This window comes from Fopius arisanus, unplaced genomic scaffold (assembly GCF_000806365.1).
Source record: "Fopius arisanus strain USDA-PBARC FA_bdor unplaced genomic scaffold, ASM80636v1 scaffold00034, whole genome shotgun sequence".
Classification (NCBI taxonomy): domain Eukaryota; kingdom Metazoa; phylum Arthropoda; class Insecta; order Hymenoptera; family Braconidae; genus Fopius; species Fopius arisanus.
In genome coordinates, this window is record NW_011887773.1 from 856,393 (window position 1) to 877,093 (window position 20,701).

Here is a 20,701-nt window from a genome sequence, read left to right on the forward strand (position 1 = left end):
TCATCTGGCGTCATGAGTGTCTGACATCTATCATCAGTAATCCCGCCAATCCCGTCTTCTGGAACAAGTACAATTTTCTATGCATAGTCCATGTCTTCGATTGTGGCACTCTTACTATTTACTAATGAGATTAGAAATCGAAGTACCACATAGAAGCGCTGGAAGGAGTGGGAGGGATTCTCCTTGCTGAACAATAATCTTCTTCTTTCTTGATAGACACTTGTCACCTACGGCCTAACCACGAGGTACTTTTTTATACGATTTCAATTGATATTTCTGAGGTTTACCAATTGATCTATTACCGCGTAAATTTTTCAATACACACATATATTTCCTGGCTTAAGGTTACATATAAGTGTGCATTGAACATTATATATCATTGGTGTTGTTATTTATATATAAAGGATTAAGGGTTAACTCTGTATCAGCTTTTCTATGCAATGTCTGACGCTGTTCTTTCTTCAAATGTTACAGTGGTTGAAGAATAGCTGTTATTTTCTTGCTGGACGTACTTCGCGGGGCCATATCAAGAAAAACTGACAAGCCTATTCATTATTACCTTTGATTTATACTTTTTCGTATACGTGCACGAACTATTTTTCGAAATTTGGGAAGATCGAGCTGCGTACCCGATAAGCTGCTGGTGTGGATCGTTTCAGATCCAGCAGTATATAACGATGTAGGCTGTAGGTAAGCTGCTTGTAAAAATTTGGGATTGTCAGGATAAACTTGTCACGCAAGATATTGAATTTGTGCAAGATCTCGCGCGTTCTTTGAAAATCACAATATAATGAGAATTCGGAGAAATATCTGTCTGACCACGGCCCTGATAAAATGTATTCTGTATTATGAAAATTACACTTCCATTTTTCTGATGACTACTTTTTGTGAGGAGATCGATAATGGTATAGTGCAGAGGTGGTCAGCCTCAGGTAGGCTTGGAGTTGCAGCCATAAAATTATTGAGGTTCGAATTGTAAGGGACCTAACGTGATTACAAGAATTGTCGTATATGTGTGTGATAGAGTAACATCGAGCGATGGCGCCTGCGCGTGATTAAAACGTGGGGGCAAAATGGTTTAAATTTTTATGCACGTGTTTGGACATTTTCTTTTTGATTAAAAAAAATGTAATTAAAAGATATTTTTATATCGTTGAAAATAGAGCTCGAGAGTCTTGTTCTTCCAACATTGAACAGATAACGTCAAATAAATTGTGCATCGAAGCTATGCGCGTTGTGCACAATATAAATGTAATTGTCAGTGGAACGATACTTGGCAAACGCGATATGCACTAATCCTGCAACTGCCGTGGATTTATTCTGAAAGACATACTCGCGCTTTCCCCATTGTCGTGACCACATTGCGTGCATACTTTTTGCACACTGCAAGAAATACGGATGTGATAGGGACGAGATAGGGATGTATCAGCATCTTCACGGACAGTGACATTCTGCTGTACCTCAATATCTTAAAAGATCAAAATCGTCCGTTGTTACTTATACCTTGTCACATGATATTTTTAAAACTATAGCCATTCTCGCCGACATACAAAACAAGTAGATCGGAATCTAGAAAGGCTGCCGGGTACTCGATAATTCTTTGAAGCCAAGGAACCAGCAATCCGAAACTTGAATCTAAAATGAAACGAGTAACCAAACTCTAACACATACTTAAGCCTAGCTCAGCGAAGGAGCTAAGGGAGAGATTACTGATACCTGCGCTGCTCAGTATGGGTGGAAAGAGGAAAGGATTCTCGGAGAAAGGCTAAAATGCCCTTCCGTAGAAAAATAATAATAGTTTATGAAGGCTCCTCAAAATCGTCTGATTGTATTACTAAAAGAAGTGATGAAGGTGGTGAAGGTGGTGAAGGCCCCCCGGATTCCCCTCAAAATAACCTAATCGAGTAAACGATTTGCCGAAGAAAACTGGTCGGGACTCTCCTTGTTAGTAGAGGTTAACGGCATGCATTATACCCGTGCAGGTGGTAACACCTGCTCCACAGAAAGGAAAAGAGAATTAATACTACCTAAGCTCCTATGAAGCTGAAACTCCCGCATTTATTTTCCTCGTCAGGCGTTAACCTCCGATCTCTCTCTCTCTCGGTTTTCTCTTCATTTCTAACATTTTTACGTTGGCCCATTGCCGAAAATATCATTACCGCTTGTCCTACATGACGGCCTATAAGAAATACAAGTTCTAAAGTCAATTCATATAGTTGTAATGTATAAGACCTCACCTTTGAATAGTTTACTAAGTCTTTATTCTTAAGAGTAACATGAAACGCATTCATACACTTCTGCGGGGGTCTGTTTCTGGTATTCTTCTTCTCAATTCAACGCTTCTTCCTACTGCAACGTGGTAAGCCAACCATGAATCATCCTCACTATCCGTACCAGAATATTGCTGCGTACTAGAAGTACTCGGTCGCGGTAAGGATGAAGGAGAAGAAAACGAGGAGCTGGGTATCTTTTTCTTTTTATTGTTCCTACGAAGAGCGTATCCACAGCTGGACTATTTTGGTGTTGGGGAACACACCAAAACAATTATAACCGCACAATTATTATTATCATGACCTGAAGGTGTCGAGGTTTCGAGAGTCTGCTCTTCCCTTACTTCTAAATAGAGAATTGGTGGGAGTTGTACTGTAACCGTGAAATTCATCATACTGTAATGGAAACGCACTACTTACTTTTGGAATTTTCGACGAATCATAATAAATACCAGGCCTCTCGTCTGTGAGAAAACTGAAGAGCACGAATGGCCACCCACACAATTCCCGTATATGAGGCCAAGGAACCCTGCTGATAAGATACTACTCGGGTGTTGTACACTGAGAAAAAAAATTTTTCTACTACGTATACTTACTAGTGAAAAGTAATTTGTGAAAAGCAAATTAATATTTTTGCGTGAAGAAATGAAAATCTCGGCCAAATGAAATCGAAGATTCAAGATAAATAGTAGCAGATAGAAATAAGCCCAGCGGATAATTATCCAATCAAAATTCTTTCAATCAAAAGCCGACCTATTACTAGGGTCAGGATAATCTCCAAATTCTAATGGGTATCCAATTACCCGACCTTTCTGTGCGAATAAATCCCACTGATGACTATATTCCCGGCAGGCACGTAGGGTGGAGTGCGAGCCAGAATAAAATGGTCACTCCGCCAGAATTGGCAACAAATTTAACCTTCAAATTTTTAATACAAAATGGAGGGATTTAAACTTGCGGTAAAAAAATTGGAGAATATATTTCGGAAATTGTTTTTGGCAATTATTAGTTTCTTTTCAAATATTGCAACTTTAAATAGGAAAAATAAATATTTTCCACGGTGTAGCCTTCGCTACATTACCTACCCGCGGTAGTGTTTCTATATTACCTGCGGGGCCTAGATCGTACTCCCGTACGGTGGCACTGCGAATACCAGAGTGGGGAGCACTTGGGACTACGTCACACGACGCTTCTCCTACTCTGCACTGGCAGCTATATAAACGCCTACGCGAGTTCTCTGGACCAGTTCGTGCTCGGTCTTGCCTTGAGCGCAGAACTACCTGGCTAGCTATCTAGTTCCTTTTGCCTTACCTCCTAGTAATCCTACGCACTCTGTACTACCTGGACTTTCTCTCCTTTCTCAGGATTGAGAAGTGGCCATCCCACGGTACAAGACCGTGCACTCACCGCTATCGGTCCTCTTCCTCCTATACCCGGACGAAGGGACGGTTGCTCTCTGTTTGTTTCTCCCCTTTATAGGGTTGAGAAGTTAGATCTCTAAATCGCTCTCTGCGCTTTGGACGCAAGTCAAAGACGTGTCTCTCTGAGACATAATTTGTAGTGTTGGCTCTCTCGACTGACTCTACCCAGTCAGTACGCCACAACGGCTAATTCGGGAATATATTTGTCAAAACTCCATAACAGATTTTTATATTACTTTTTTAATGAAAAATCTATAAAACTATTGAATTTCTAAGAAATCCCCCTTCATTATATCACAGTGCATCATTTAAACAGTTGTTTCTTTTGAGCTTCATCATTAATCGAAAATCTGGGACACACTTGTCATTAATTAGGGGTAATTGAAGTTCTATTTTTCGCCATTCCTATCACGCATGGAAACGTAAAATTATAAAATTTTATCGATTCTTGACATAAGTTGAAATCGTACGAGTACTGTTCGTAATTTGTGCAACCCATAACAGGCTTTGATGTCTAATGGCCAGTTTATCAGCAGACATGCTGATAATCCACTGAGATACTATGCTAATAAGCTGACGAAATATGTAACAAAATTTTATCGTTACTCATAAAATAGTACCGGCAAAGTTAAAAGTAGAATTTGTGGCGACATCTAACGCTGGTTAGATCAGCCGAACAAAGATGACCAGTATATTTGACGACCTTTTGGACTACTCCGCAGATGAATGAAACCAACTACATCGTGGGAGGAAACGTGATATGGTACCATATCGATTTGCACTCGGGAAAAACGGCTACGTGAAAGGACTAACATCGATAATCCCGTCGAACTAATTGGTTGAGTAACGTAATGACCCATAGTCGCCGAGAGGTTCAGACTAGGGGAGAAGGCCCTAGGAGATCTCGAGGTAGTTAAAGCTGAGTGCTGATGGCGAGCGGATACTTTAGCAGCTTGGCACCAGTTGAAATAATCCCCTTCGGGGTTATGACGGGTACGTTGTTTCGATCTTGAATTGAAACAGCAAGCGAAAGGGACGCTTACGCGTACCCGATCAGTGAGATGAATAGCCTCGGGGCCGTGAAGCGAACGCTTTCGGCCACAGAGACTCTTCCGCAGGGTTAAACACATCGTATTGGGGTGAAGCATGTGCCTTCATGTAAAGTAGTTCTGGCCTCCACTCGAGGTCGAATTGCTTTCACTCACTAAATCGCATAGGCCTTCCGATGATTAGCACCATGCCAAGTGAGAAGGATTCGTAGTGTCTGCCGAAAATGCGAGCCGGCTCAGAAGAGAATAGAAACGTACGAGAAATGGGGACTTTCGTTCCGGACTGACTTGAGGAAGACGTTCTCCAATAGGTCCATCTGAACGACGCCACCCCTGTGGCGTAAGTCGATAACCATAGTTATGCCATACCGTGCCATGTTCATACTGGTTCAGCATTCTGTAACCCGCCATCGAGCGTCGGCGCAGTAGACAAATTTCCATGGCGACTTGTTTTTGTCAAGGAGAGGCCAATGCGCGCTCGTCCCATTTCTTTCTCAAAAACTTCTCCCGCACCTGGGGAAATGGGGGGTACCATCAGCGTGAGGGTACATTGGTGATGATGAAGATGAGGAAACATCCCTTTTGAATACATTGTTCATCATATGAAGATGCCTCCCACCATACCTCGAAAAACGTTGGATGACGAAATCTCAAAATGCCAACGGGTAATCACGCCAGAACAGTATATTGAGGGCGGTTGTTCGCCAAATAAAGTCAGTCTAAATTAAATCGTCGACTCGAAATCTTCAAGTGGTACGCTGCTCGTCATCCAGTTCAACTCTCCAGGCCCAGTCTTCCGGGGAGCAACTCTGCAGAACCACCCTCTGACGTCACCACTGGGCGGAGTCCGAGCGTATAACTCGACTCTCCTCGCAACCCCAGATCGAGTGCACAGCTTTAATCACAACCAACGAGTCGAAAGTAACATTTCGGCTCTTGGTTATTAACGAGGGGCCCTGCTAAGTGCTTGAGTGTACTGAGTGCCCTGAGTGTACTTCAAGGGAGGCAAGTCAGTCGGCCCCATTACAAATTCTGGGTTATTAACGAGGGGCCCTGCTCATTAATAAAGCTGATCCTTCAAGATCCGTCTGTTGGGAAGCAGCTCTGCAGCATCACCCACTCTCATCGCTGCTACATCGAGTGCACAGCTCGATTTTTCTGCACTGCGTCAGATCCATCGCATTCCTGCAAACCAGCACCGACCTGGTAAATCGCTCGCCGTACAACTGAGTTCATTCCGGGCGTTCAGCCACGGATATTTCTGTAAGCCAGCACCGACCTGGTGAATTACTCAGCGTACAACTGAGTCTCCCCGAGTGTCCAGCTCCGGGATCTCTCTATACCTAGCAACATAAAGCTAGGGAGCAACCAAGTTCTGCCTGAGTGGACGACTCAGGTCTATTAACACCACCAACACCTCCGGAGTCACATCATCATCATCACCAGTGCTAGAGAAGCGTGTTTGAGCAGTTCGTCGACTCCAGCAGTGCTAGAGGATCTAGCATATTTTTGGAGTCCTCCAGAATCCGCTGCGAAGAGGAAACACCAAGAGATCACCCCTTCCCTGCTGCCGTTTATTTCTACAACCGTAAGTCAGAAAAACACACCAACAACATTTACACTATTCCCTCCTACACTTTTTTCCGATCTACCCCTGGTTTTTATCTTGGACTTTCATCTATTCTGTATACCAAGTGACGCGTAATAAATTTAAATTCTATTTTAAAGGAAACCTAAGGGTATCTTTCTCTTTGTCTGTAATTCCTCATATTATAACCATTGTGTACGTCAGTACTTAGTCCCACGCAATTGGCCCCACTACGTGAGATTTATAAGATCCTTTCTCCTCCGGACACTACCTGCCGTGACTAGTTACGGACAACTCATCTGAAGGGTTCACCTTTTACCCGATATTTCGACCTGCCTAGTGACCCAGTGTTCGCTACAATTCCGCGCATGTCTAGCTCTAGCGCATGCGCCAGAAAGATTGAGGGAAGTCTGAGTTTTATTTATCGATACATTCAATTTTTATCAAAATTATTTTTCGCATTTGATTTTTAAACATTTTTCTACATTTTTTCCCTCTCCAAAAGTCAGGCGGGCAGCCCCCGCGAAGTTTGTGAGGTGGTCGAGTGGCGCACTGGTACAAGCCAGGAAAGTAGAAAGAGTGGTAAGTGTGTCGTTTAGGTCAGGAGCCGAGAAACTCAGCTCATTTGGTTCGACCGGCGCCCCAGCTTCGCTAGTGAGAGTCGGAAGAGGGGCCTCATCCACTTACGGAGTTACCTGATGTAATTGGATTATTCTGCCTGCTTGACCGTTGATTGAACTGATACCGGCAGAAAGCGACCGCGCAATCAAGCAGGAATTTTTTAATTTTCCATATATCCAAATAAATATCGATTTTTCATTCACAATAGGAGCAATAACAATAAGAAATACATAAAGAAGAAGAAGGAAAATAGGTATTTTTTTTTCGCATCGAACCAGCGAGTTCGTCAACCTCAGCAACGTCCAGTGACAACCACCTGAGTCCGAAGATTCACCAATGATAAACTCTTCTTCTTCTTCTTCTTCTTCTTGATATCCTTATGTCTTCTAGCTCCTACCACCACTTACAGGAACACCACCGTTACCCAGAATACGACAACCAAGATAGTCTGGTCTGGCTGAATACCGAATGAATACTGAACAAACCATTCAGTGCAATCAGGCCAGAATGGTTCTCAAATTCAAATCTCTCGGAATTTCAAAAAGAAGTATTGAGAGAGCCGCCCAATGGTACAGGGGCTGAAAATTGAAACGGATAGCCCTGGGGATGGAAATTGTAATTTTGGTGAAATGAAGGCGGAGCGCTGGAAGAAAACGCAGCGTCTATCCAGAAGTTATTAATATCATGCAATTGTATTCTCTTTGTAGAATGAACCTTCCGACTAGATCTTAAAATGCTACCTGCTCTCATTTTTTTTCTAAGATCATTCAACAATTCCAGTTTTTTTTTGGCGCTAATTCTAATATTGTTAGGTGTTCTCTAGGATTGTTTTTATTCATAGATTACCTTGTGCTATAAACAAGTTTTGGATTATGTGATAGTTTCAAATACTCCAACGCAGGAAGTTTCTTGAATGTATCTGCAACGAGATAATTCAATCTGCAAGTTGATAAATCCAACCATTTAAGTTTTTCACTCTGAATGTCTTGCAGCGTTTTTAGAGGATTTCCAGCCAAAGTCAATGACCTCAAATCGGGAAGTCCCAGTAGAGATGTATTCGTCATATTGGTGATTGCTAAAATTTTAATGTTTTGATTATCTATGAATCAATCCACGAATCTTATGTTTTTTGTAATAATTTCCAAGGAGATGACGAAATCAACTAAACTATTTTGAAGAGTGTCAGAAAGTTCAAGGTAATCTTTGAAGACAGCAAAGAAGATAAAGGCTGAGACGAAAGTTCCTCTTTAAAAACTATTTTTTTTCGCAGTATGCTTAAAAAATACTGTGAGTCTTACAATTAACGAGCAGTAGGGAGTTATTAATTATAAGTTGTTAACATTCTATCATTTTGAACTTATTCGAAATCCATAGAGAGTTAGAATTATCAGAACGTCCCATACCTAACTCCATCAGCATAATGGACGCCCTCAAGGATTTCTAAAAAAAAGTTAATTTCCCACCTCACTGCTCACAAAAGCTCGTGCACATCTAGCTGCCAAACATCTATTAGTATTAATAGCCGCCAGAGCTAGTCACACCAATAGCAGTCCTGCGGCAGATATGTAGGTGTCCCTTCATTCATAGATATTTTTGGCTTTCCATTATTTTTCGGTTATCCATTTTGAATGCTCATTTCCATACTTTGTTGTTTGACATGGCATGCAATTGATAGTTTGTGACGTACGCAACGCCTATGAAGAATTAACCATAAAATTCAGTCAGTACAAAATCCATAAGTGACACCAATTCGCCTCAGCTCTACCAAACACCCAACAAATTCTAGAAGTCCGACTGCTCCGGTCTGAGTAGACTCTACATATTACAAGGAGAAGGGGCTCCCTAACCCGAGGCTGGGTTACTCTTTCATTTCTGATAATGGAGCCACAATTTTTCTACTCAACGTAATGAATAATATAATTCTAGGAAAAAATTAATTTGGAAATACAAAATATGAATTACGGCTTTTCGCGGGTCCGTTCCGATACAAAACAGCAACAGAACTTGAGTCTACTTATTTCCTCCGATAATCAATAATTTACAGAAATTGCCGAATATATATCTCGAGACTAACTAATCGACGACAAAAAAATAGCAGAATTATTATTCATCAAATTGAAGGTGAATTGACTCAACTATAATTTCAAATAATCTCAATTGAAATCATTCGATTCTCTCAATTCGAAAAAACACAACAAGAGATGGCATTATGGATTCCTCAATAAAATATAATTTTCTTAGAAAATTGTCAATATTTCGGCTTCGCCCACCTGATCAGCCGCTCCATCACGTATTTCTCGAGGCAGAACAACAACGGATAGACCAAAATGCTCAAGATTCCGACTTCAATGACGAGAATGACTATTTCTCATGACAGCCTTGACTACTCTAGACCATGCATGGGCAAAGTGCGCTCAATCGGCTCACCTAGCTCCCAACCTCAATTAGGCCAATGACTATAAAATAAGGGGTCCTATTGTACCGTGCAGGTAGTTGGAGGGGCAAGACCACGATGCTTGGGTCAGAGTGGGGGAATCGTTACGTCAGTCAACGCGCAAAAATTTAAATTTTTGAACGAAAAATAGCAATATTTTTCTTGCTGCATTTTGCATTGTTAAAAAATATCAATTAATCAATTTTCCCTCTATCAACTTCCGCATAAAATTCCGTTGAATAAATTACTCTGAATTGAATATTTCCGCAGTAAATTAATTTTTAAAAAATGTTGAAAAGATTTTTAAATTTTTGTTAATACAAGATTTGTTCCAATATGAATATTGAAAGAATAAATAGATTCATACCAAAAATAGAGTTAAAAGAATCCGTTCATACAAATTATTTGAGAGAAATTTCCTTGCAGAACTTTCATGGTGAAATCATTTAGAGTTGTCTTTTTTGGCTCATATATCGGCAAAAAATAAGAAAAATAGATTAAAATGTAATGAAAAATCCCATTCGTTTTAAACCCAGAGCTTTCTGTGGGACATTTCTATAAAAAAAACTTTCAACTCCATTTTTGTTATGAATCTATTTATTCTTTGTTTGAATCTTTAGGCGGTAAGGTTTTTTAAATTTGAAAGGAAAGCGCGCCGTGCTCTCTCTGTCTAACTGCACCCCACTTCGTACACGCTGCTACTCCCACCCTGACTACGCTGGGCTCCACGCAATTGGGGTATTGTATTTCTAATAATGGGTCTAATAGGCTTTTACGGCCACGGCTCCCGAGGATCCGACTTTGCCCATGCCTGCTCTAGACGCCGACCGAGCGGCAACTCTGCTCAAACTTGAGCCGGTACGCTACACATGCTAAGTGAAGTCTTAAGGGGGGAGCAATTTTCTCCAAAATCTAGCAAAAAGTGGACTTCTTCTATTAGTGAGCTGTTCAATTTCTGTTTCTCACTCACAATTTTTAGGCTAATTACAACCAATAATAATGATAATTTGCATCATAAATCACATGACTTCAAGTCTATCAACAACTTCGACTATTATTTCCAGATTAATTCAAAATAATTTTCCATAAATTTTATATAATTTTTGTGAAACTCCAAAAAATTTTCAAAATTGAAAGTCCGACTTTTCTGTTAAATATCTAAGCAAAGGATTCTCTTCTTTCAGAAATCTCGATGCAACGTTCTCCATCACTTCTAATTCGTCACTGAATTCGGTTGATATTTTTCGAATTTATTCAGTACTCTAACGTGGTATTTTCTTTCCCTCGACCATTCGTCAGTGTTTTCGAGTTCCAGACGAAAAAACCGAAGTCAAAATTTTACCGAGTTTTTCAATTTAGTATTAACGTCTGCAGACCAGCTCGCGACGTTGAAATTGAGCTGAAAATTGTACATGCTCAATTGGGAAGTTAGCATACTTTCATCCTACATATCGTCACTTATTTCTGTTTTTTCCACATTTTAAGTCGTATGTACGTGGAAATTCGACCTACCCCTGACGTTCTTTCAACTTAGGTTGTAGGGGCAATTACCTTCCCCTCTGCCCCTTTCCGCCGTCGTCGTCACTCCCTTCCCTCCCTTCCACCGCTAGGTTTTTCCCTTCTCCGCGATTATAGTTAATAAAAAAAAATAATCGGATACAGAGCTATTGCAGAAATTTGCCAGTTTTCGTAGGATCACACATGCATTGTTTCAAAAATCTCTTCACCACTTTTTATGTATTAACCATGAACTACACAAAAAATGAGTGTACCTCTGATGAAAACCTGCGATTATTGAAGTAAAGAAGATTCTTTATTCTGATGTTCAACTTCAAAAGATATTTCTTCGAAAATACTGTAAACCAAGTCCACAAAGTGATTGTTTTAGATTAAGTTTTTCATTTTTTCAATAAACTCCAGTGAAACTTCAATTAAAATTGGAAAAATGATAACTAGCCATTTATAGCAATAACTGTGGCCTTTTCCTTCGAGCTTTTTCCAGATATGTAATCTTCCCAGAGCAACTGAACTGAGGCATTGGATTTTCGTTCAAATGGTGGAATACACGACAGTTCTATAATGTCACTGCGTTTCTCCCGAACTCAAAAAATCAAGGCATAACCTGTCGTCTTTTTGCTCGATATAATTGCTAGATTCTGGGCAATTGTCACTTGAATGGCATTTACTGGCAAGCCAAGCCGACTTCAGCCCAACAATCATCCCACGCGATTCTCAGCGTCCTTTCACGCTGCGACTTGCCGCCATTTTTTGATGAGGTACTCGCCCGATCACAAGTAAGGTTGTATTACCGACCAAGTATTATTCTGTGATTATTTTCATTCGCGTTAAATAAATTGGCGTATAATTACCTGCTTATTTCATATGAAGAATACCTTGCCATGCCACGGAAAAAATTCTCGGATCTATCAACACGAAGTCGAAGCAATTATTTAAAAACTGTTGACATGAATAGAACGCCAGACTCATGTATGATCGAAGACCTCTAACCTGTCACGTTAAGATTCTTCTCAAAGGTGGTTTTTCGAGCTTAAATTATTTGTGCATTAGATGCAATTATCTACGTCCAAAATGCCCTTCAGTCCAGCAGCCAAAACCCCCCCGTGGATTCCAATCTTACAGAAAGGGGGGTGCAATCATCCACTCATAGTAATTCCAGTTCTGACTAAGAATTCAGTCTTGTGTACCAGTTCAATCAGTTCAGTTGTCGTGTAGCAGTTCACACAGTACAGTCTTTCCGACGTTAAGTCCTGTCCTGTCTTCCAGATCAGTGCATCTGTCTCCTAAAACTCAGACGGCAAGTTCAGCCTTGTGTACCAGTTCATTCTGACTGAAACTAGAGATATTAGGGGGAAAAAAACAGCCAATGACGCTACAGCGTTGAGCAGCTGTACGTCTGTATAACTCGACGCACCGGTGTGTACGATACCCCTTCTAATGAGGAGGGGGCAAGGTATTGTTGCCCTTACAGACGGAACCGAAAGAGAGAACGAATCATTCCTCTCGCTCTTAAACAATTATTTGAAAATTTTTTTTTGAAAGTCATGCGAGATTCAAAACGATTAATTTCATTCAATATAGCGATATATGGATTGAAAAAGTGATTGAATGGATCTTTTTTTTTCCATTTTCCATTTAGATTTTCTCATTATTAAAACCATTTCCGCCAGAATGTTTATTGCTCTGCAGCTGCTTCAAGGCTGAATTATAATGATAATTTTGGGAGTTCACCTTCTCATGGCGGTTCCACGAGATGATTTTTAATTGATGGAAAAGGTTGTGTGATTTTTCCTACTTATTTGTTCTATTAAAAAGTACCCGAGTGGAAATTATGTTAGGCGAGCCTCAGGTTTGATCAGAACTTGATATGGCGATGGTTAGTATGAACTGATCAGGCCGAACTTCATAAGAACCTGATCAGTCTTTGATTTACCCAACCTGATCCCTACTACTCTGATCAAGTTCTGATATGGTGAGCTTGATCTGAATTTGTGGTTCACTCATCTGTGATCATTCTGATCAAGTTTGGATCAGGTACGCCGGCACTTACAGTGACTTCGCCCGCCTGCAACCATTCGGACCAGGTTCTGATCAGGTCAACGTGATCTGAAATTGAGCTGCCCGCCTGTAATTACTCTGATCAAGTTCGGATCAGGTCGGCCTGAACTTAAACTGTGATCCAACCACCTACAACTAGTCGAATCAGATTCTGATCAGATCAACCTGACCTGAAGTTGTCCCATCCAAGTAGTTATTCGGATGAAGTTCAGATCAGGTGAGCTTGACCTGAATAATTCAATTATTAACTTGTTATTATTATTATTATTATCAAAAGTAAAATAGGTAAAATTTTAAAAGAGTAAATTTTCGCTTCTTAAAGTGAACCAATATCTCCAATACATATCGGATAAGCAAAACAATTCGCGCAATAATAATAACGCGATAGTATAGTGGTTAGGGGGGCCACCCAATCTGGCTAGCTACAACCCCAAGCCTTCATGCACCTGGACAGGCTCGGCATCATCCAGGACGCCAGAAATACCCCCATACTCTACCACCTCCCCAGACACCCGTCCAACAAAAAATCCCGCTCGATGACTCCGGCAACCTCCCAATAAAATTTTCCACAGCAATTCCGCGCCGTGACTTGCTGGACAATCACCGCCTCAACCACTCATACAAATGGCTCGAGGAAGACGCCAAACACATCCCCGAGCTAGCAATCAGGCTGAGCAACCACCCCAGAAACGCTGCAGTCCCCCAACGCCACTGCACCAGGCCTTAACCCAAGAATGACAGACGGATGGCTGCTCCCGGCAGCCTCAATCGTCACATGTATATAGTTGTACATAGTAGGTTTACTCTTGCTCTTAAGTCCCACTCAAGTCTCGTGGTTTTTTTTCGTGCCACACGGGCCGAATTTTTCCTCACGTCCCACGCTTATGCGAAATACCGTCTCATCGATTCCTATCCACCCAATCAAAGATACCTCCCACACCTTTAGCCCGCAGTCGGCCCATAATGATGATGAACGAGATGTCCTCAACAGGCCACCTTCGTCACCACTCTATGTTACACTAAAGCTATGTTTTTTTCAAGGAGTTAATTTAAAGCTTATAATTACTGTAATACTAAGGATTAAAATAAAGAAACTCTAAAATAAAAAAAAAAAAAAAGTGGTTAGGGGATAGGATTAGTACTCGTAAGGTCCCCGGTTGGATCCCCACTGTCGGCAAAAATAATTAGATTTTTTCAGCATTAATTATACTAGGTACCCATTGATAGAGGTAATGTAATCTGAAAGAATGATCAATTTTTTATTTTTAGTTCATTACCATTGATAAACATCTTTAATTTCGATTATCAAGGATTAATTCATTTTGTTTGATCAAACCCTGATTCGGCACGTCTGATCAAATGCGGATCGAGTCAAGGCGTTACATGCTTAATCAAGTCCTGATCAAGTTGTAGGATCAGTACCTGATCCAACATCAAGTCAGACTTGATCCGAACTTGATCCAAACCTGAGCTAATTTTCCACTCGGGTAGTTCGTTCCACAGTGATTTCAGTCCATTCGTTATTTGTTAATCCCCGAAACCTGCGATTATCCACAACGTTTTAACTAGGGCATGCTCACGAAGTATTCTGTCATCGACACATCCAGTTCTTTTGTTCTGATTTTGATGTCCTTAAATATTGCTGAAAAAACTATATGGAATTTTATGGCGAAACTGTTGGTTAACATTTGAAACATTTTCGATATTTATTTTTTATGAATATATATTTTTGGCGAATTGATTAGTGAAAATAAAAATATTTCAGTATTTTAATCGAATTTTTATGGTAAAAATTCTGGACATCACAATAATAACCGTGCTCGGATGATTTTTTATTTTTATACTCAAATTTTTGGTCAATGGTAAAACATGTTAGTGTTGTCCTCCGGATTTTTATCAATTGGATTATTGTTAAATATTTGGACATCCAGCATTGTCAGCATGACACTTGCCAGCCTAACTGGATTATGCTAACCAAGTAATGACACACAAATAATTATGTATTTACGAGACGGTTTGGGTATGCAGAAGGCAGATCTAAATCGGGCTCCCAGATGTATTAGTCGTAAACTTTGTAATCAGGCAGATGGTACATGTAACGGCATTTCAGGAAATCCCGTATATTAAACTGGATTTTGGATGCCTTGAACTAAGTTCTCTGCTATGTCTGCTATCTCGACCCTCCCTGAGAATTTCTCGAATCGTCGAAGGGTGTGAGGACTGAGGCCCGAGTGCTTAGGGAGTTAGGAGGCCTGGAGGCAGGCACCAGCACAGGACGGACACGTAGAAACATTCCCATTTCCTCGATGAGACTTCCTGGCATTCAGCATAAAACTCATACTGGTGTATGAGCGCTCCATGTTAAATGGCGCCGGCATTCAACGGCTAATCGTTCGGAGGGGTTGTCCGAAAGGGTCAGGGGCGACGTTTGAATTCGACGCGCTCCAGGAGAAGCTATTGTCGGGGATAGCCACGCGAGGGCGAGGGCAACACATCCCGACACACGGCAGCCCACTCAGCCGTAGTCGAGAGTGGGGGGCATCGGCAATACTGCCCAGACTGCCGACTCACTCGGCAGAGCCGCGTCCGCTGGCTCCCAGTGCGGACCACTGTCGGCTCTCTCTTGAGCCTCTGGTAGGCTCCCAATGCCCCTCATTGGTCTTGGCGTTCCCTAGGTGAGAGTCATATTCCCCCTGGTAACGCTCTCTGGGTGAGAGTGATACTCTCCCTGGCTATGCTCTCTATATGTGGGGGGCTATCCTAGGGTGCCCGTCACGCTCTCGATAGTGTGTAATTGGGGTGAATTACTCCCCCACGCTCTTGGTCTCCTGGCACTCCGCTAACCTAACTTCGCACTCTCGGCGAGGTATCCCTAGAAGCGCCTCGGGTTCCCGCTAGTATGCTCTTGCTGTCCCGAACGGTGGTCTATTCTCTTTATTTCGCGGTCGAAGTTTCGGTTCATTAGAATCGCGTATCCATGGAGCCTGGCCATCTCTCCACGACCTAGCATCCTGAGTAATTCAGGCCTTCCCGCTTCCGTTCCGTTTGTCACCAGCTTTAGCTTCTCGTGGGCTGTCTCTTCGATCACGACCGGTTGGACGTGTCTCCTTTAGGATTTTACGGCTTTTCGAATCTTGTATTCTCGCGAGGACGAGTCCTTTTGTGCTCTTGTTTTCAGATTTAGTATACATTTTGAGATTTGTGAGGTTTACGGACCTTGGGTGAGGCAGGGCACCCCGTCTCCTTACCCTCGTTTCGGCTCTCTTGATTTTTGTCAGCTGTTGGCCCATAAAAAGCTAGCTGTCGCCCGCGTTCATTCGGTTGGACAATTAGGATGTGAGCATGGGAACGGGCGAAGGTAATACTTATCCTTGATCTCCGGAAGGATGTCAGGAAAAGTGTTTCATATAATTAAAGTAATAAGCTGTTATATTTCAATACCTATAAACTATGGGTGGGATTTATCCCTTCGAGCCTAAAACCTACAATAAATATACCGACCATGTAGGGTACGACATCAGCATATTTTTTGACTAAATTTTATTTCTCCTACCGGATCCTTCTTGCCATGACTCACACACTGAGCAACGGAGCAATACCATACCTTCGTAATTCCCCAGTTCCGAGTCAAGTGTATGTTGGCAGTGAATTCTGGGGATAATGAGTGAGATTTTGGTTTAAACGTGTGATTTAGTTACGGTTGGTCACGCGTTTCTAAAAATTGGCTCCTAAAGAAATTTTTAAGGATTGAATGAGCTGCTGATTATTCCCGAAGTTTTGTTGATGTTTTGTGGTGATCATTGGTCCAGAATTGTCGGAGTTGCGAGAAAGAAGGTTGTGACGTAACATTTTCAAACCGACCGAAAATATCACCTTCGCCCTTCCTCCCTATAGCCTCCTTGCCGATGCTGAAGAAACACAGAAATCGGGATCTAGAAAGTTGCCGGGCTACTCTAACGAAAAATGGCAGAAACTCTAAACTGGTTTAATCCTAATTTAGCGAAGTGGTTAAGGGAGAGGTTATGGATGCCTGTGCCGCGCAGTATGCTAGGTTGTGAAGGGAGGAGTAGAATACGGTAGTCCTCAAAAAGAATGTTAAAACTGTGAGACTTTCTATAGCCTGATTCGTTTATTATCCAAATCCAGATGAAAACCCTACTGATGATTCCTAGTCAATCTAAGTTAACAGTATTAATTAATTCTAACCCGCCGGCGCTGTACAAAAACCCAAAAAGAAGAAATCCCTTAAATTTAGAAGCATACGAATAATTAATTAAAGATAAATTTGTGATATAGAACCTTCCCTTACTTCCGTGAGGCATCTGGAGATGCTCGGAATTCCAGGTAGCTCAGAGAAGGGTCATAAACTGGAGTTAGGCATCTAATAAAGTTTATAACCATACCAATTATAAGGGTCCTAGTACGATCATAGTGGGGACAGTACTGGGGGGCCTCACATTTGCAGTATTGGTCCAATGAAACGTCTGTCAAATGGTAACGTCAGAAAAACACCCGTCCGGTTTAACAAAAAAAAATTAAAAAATCCACACCTGGACAAAAATATTCATGAATATGATGTTGTGACGATTGGTTCGGATTCTTACTCATGTTCCGTTGAAACCTGACTTGAATTGGGAAGAAGAAAATGTATGATTTTTTTTTTCATTATATATTTTTACCCATTCTTGGCTAGAATCTTGAAAGAGATCAATAATTGATACAATGAGGATTAATTCCAATTTGAAACTTTGACTGTTCAACTATCATATCGCGATATGATACACTCAATGGCCTGAAAAATTTAACAAGATGAAACGTAAGCGAACGTATAACTGTCGTCTTTTCTCAAAGCCTAGCTTTTCTTAACATTTACTTTTTTGTTGAGTTCCAATTGGTTAATTAAGCGATTGGTGAATTTTATTGAGGTAGAACTACTAATATTTTCGACAGAAAGTAACCTTCGGCCGGTTGTTTAAATTTTATTAGGCTTACATTTTCAACCCCCGTACGAAAATATCACGTTGCAAATGTATGAACTGACGTTCCCATGATGAACCTTGATATAATGGAGGTAAATAGTGTTTTTCACACCCAGGACCGATAAAATTAATCTGTTGAATGCGGCCCAAAAGCCGAGCCGAAAGCGAGAATTATAAAGCGCATGAGTCAGAATCACCTTTTTGGCGATGCTTATGATGCGATTTTATGTCATTGTGGCCGAAAACGCGTTTGTAGCGTTGAACGAAGCGAGTTTGAACGAAAAATATGAATATATTTCTTGCTGTATTTTGCATTGTTAAAAAATATCAATTAATCATTTTTTTCTATATCAACTTCCGCATAGCATTCCGTTGAATAAATCACTCGGAATTGAATATTCGAGCAACAAATTAATTGAAAAACATTTGTGAAAAGATTTTTCAATTTTTATTAATATTGTTTGAAAATTTCCTAAGCAGCATTTTAAAAATTTAAAAGATTTTTGGCCTCGAAGAAGCATAAGGGTACAAGAAATTTGAATTCTATCATTTCATGTCTTGTTGACTTTTTTTCATTATATTGATCCCACTGGTAAATATTTGAAAATTCATCCATTTCCAGTTAGCCATGGTAATGAATAATTACTGCAAAAAAACATAAAAATAATTTGCTGCAGAGAGTGATCGAGGAAAGGTAATCGAAAAATGTTCACGGATTAGAAAATGTGTGATCTGGCCAAGAGTGGGCAAAACTTATAAAATAAACCTTACATTCATAATTCATTTGTATAATTTTAAAGAACTGACATCTCATATTTTTTCAATTTTTAATTAAATAATTATTTATTGTTAAAATAACCAAGAAATAATCAATTTCTGGCACCATGATGTTTGAACAATTACCGCCTGGGATTCACGCAATTGGTGTATAGTATTTCCAATAATAGGTCTAATAGGGTTTTATGCCCCGGCTCCCGAAGGCCCGACTTTGCCCATGCCTGGTTCTAAGGATAGTGAAATGTTTTAGCCTAAAGAGTTTTTCATCTAAGTGAGCTTTTTTTCAACTTCAGCAGTTTTACTCAATAAAATGAGTTACAGGATATTTGTATGTATATTTACGTGGTAAATAATGAAATTGTAGTGAGATATCTAACTCATTTTGCTTTTTGATCAGTATTTGCATAATTTTCACGTGAAGTTAATGTTGTTGTTAGGGCATTGTTCTTCAGAATAACTATTCTTCGGTTTCATTAAAAAATTTGATTTCATGTTTAGCTAAATACCAAGCGAAACTATGACACCTGTCGTAGCTTTGAAAAACAAACCAAAAAGAAATGTTTTTAGTTGTGTTTTTCTAGAAGATAAGGGATTAGTGAATATCTTTCTCTTCGAAAGTACTAAATGAGAGAGTATTAATGACGAGCATAAATTTATCACACTTGGCCTGATACTAACATGTTCCGAATATAAAAAATTATTTCTCCTTCATTTGGAACGGTATAAGTAATTTAGTTGATTGGATTTATGATAAGAATCTAAATGTATGGGAATTATTGAATTCATTAGGTGGAATAAGACTATAGTCAAGTTCTGACGCATTAAAAAATGCCAAAAAAGGATAATTCTATTGTCAATCCCTTTTTTTGAATAATTTGCTCATATAAATCAATATGTTTTCATTTAATCCCGTAATTCAATACTTGCACCTGCCTCCTAGTGATAGTCTACGAAATTATAGAAAAAAATATAATGGGCTGATACCATATCTTATCGATGCCTCGAACAAATCTAAAATTAAGGTTTGATTCAAACCTTGCGATGTCGTTTTCCAGGTGAATCTAGGTTTCTCTGCAGCCGCTAAAACAGCCCTTGATTTACGAGCCTGAAACGAGGTTATCATTTTAAGACTGAACGAGTGCTCAGCCAAGGGTGGAGCCTAGCCCTCGTTGAGCATTTTCAAGCCTTGTTTCAGGGTTGAATGAGCCCTGTTCCGATCGTCGATTCTTACCTGGGTACAACAGAACAACCAGGAATATCTAGATGTAGATCATCATCACCTTAGCCTCCATCGGATGACACAAGGTCATGATCTATCTATCACATGATCTATTGGATCAGCCTATTGGACCCATTTCAAATTTTTGTTTAATTGTTTGGTCCTCTTATGGTTACATTTTTTGAAACTTAACTTCCAAAGATTAGCAAAAGAGAGAGACATACAGAAATTTTCGCCAAACTTCGGATTTTCAAATATCAGACCATTCTACATCAATTCTAACGGAAATTTGAAAATGTCAATGTGCACCAATTGTAGAGCTTGCATTCGAAAGCAAAAAAACCTTATTTTGAGAAACATGACAATGACATTACGTAAACGTTCATGCTACTAATATCTTCAATTCTACTTGGAAATTAAACAGATTGTTACTGGAACTCATATTCATTTAATATGAAAATAAGCAGAGGTTGTGAGCATATCAAAGCGAGGAGGTGACAGTGAGCATGTCCTTGACTGATTCTTTCAATCTTTCGTCGCCATCAATGGATTGATGGTATACTTCCCAACGGCTCAAGAAACGAAAAGAAGAGCTCAAAACTTTGTATGTCCTCTCATTTCATATTTTAATTGATTGAGATGTATTATATCAAGCAGAATATTTGAAGATGTAAAAAATTGAAATCGTTTCGATAGTTTTCAAGATATTTTAGAAAGTCAATTTTAATCAAAGTTGAATATTTTATGAATTAGAGTTACGATTTAGC

General features: G+C 40.2%; 1 protein-coding gene across 4 annotated transcripts in view; it reads right to left on the minus strand.

The window, feature by feature from the left end:
- The window catches only part of LOC105266001 (tsukushin), a 37,715-nt gene that overhangs the window by 14,832 nt on the left and 2,182 nt on the right, over nt 1-20,701 (minus strand). For all 4 annotated transcript variants that reach the window (XR_892120.1, XM_011303865.1, XM_011303867.1 and 1 more), the window contains exon 3: nt 7,796-8,024. Coding sequence is in view for 3 of the 4 variants with exons in the window: in XM_011303865.1 (XP_011302167.1) it covers nt 7,796-8,024 (229 nt within the window). In the remaining variant the exon portion in view is untranslated. The remainder of the gene's footprint in view (nt 1-7,795; nt 8,025-20,701) is intronic.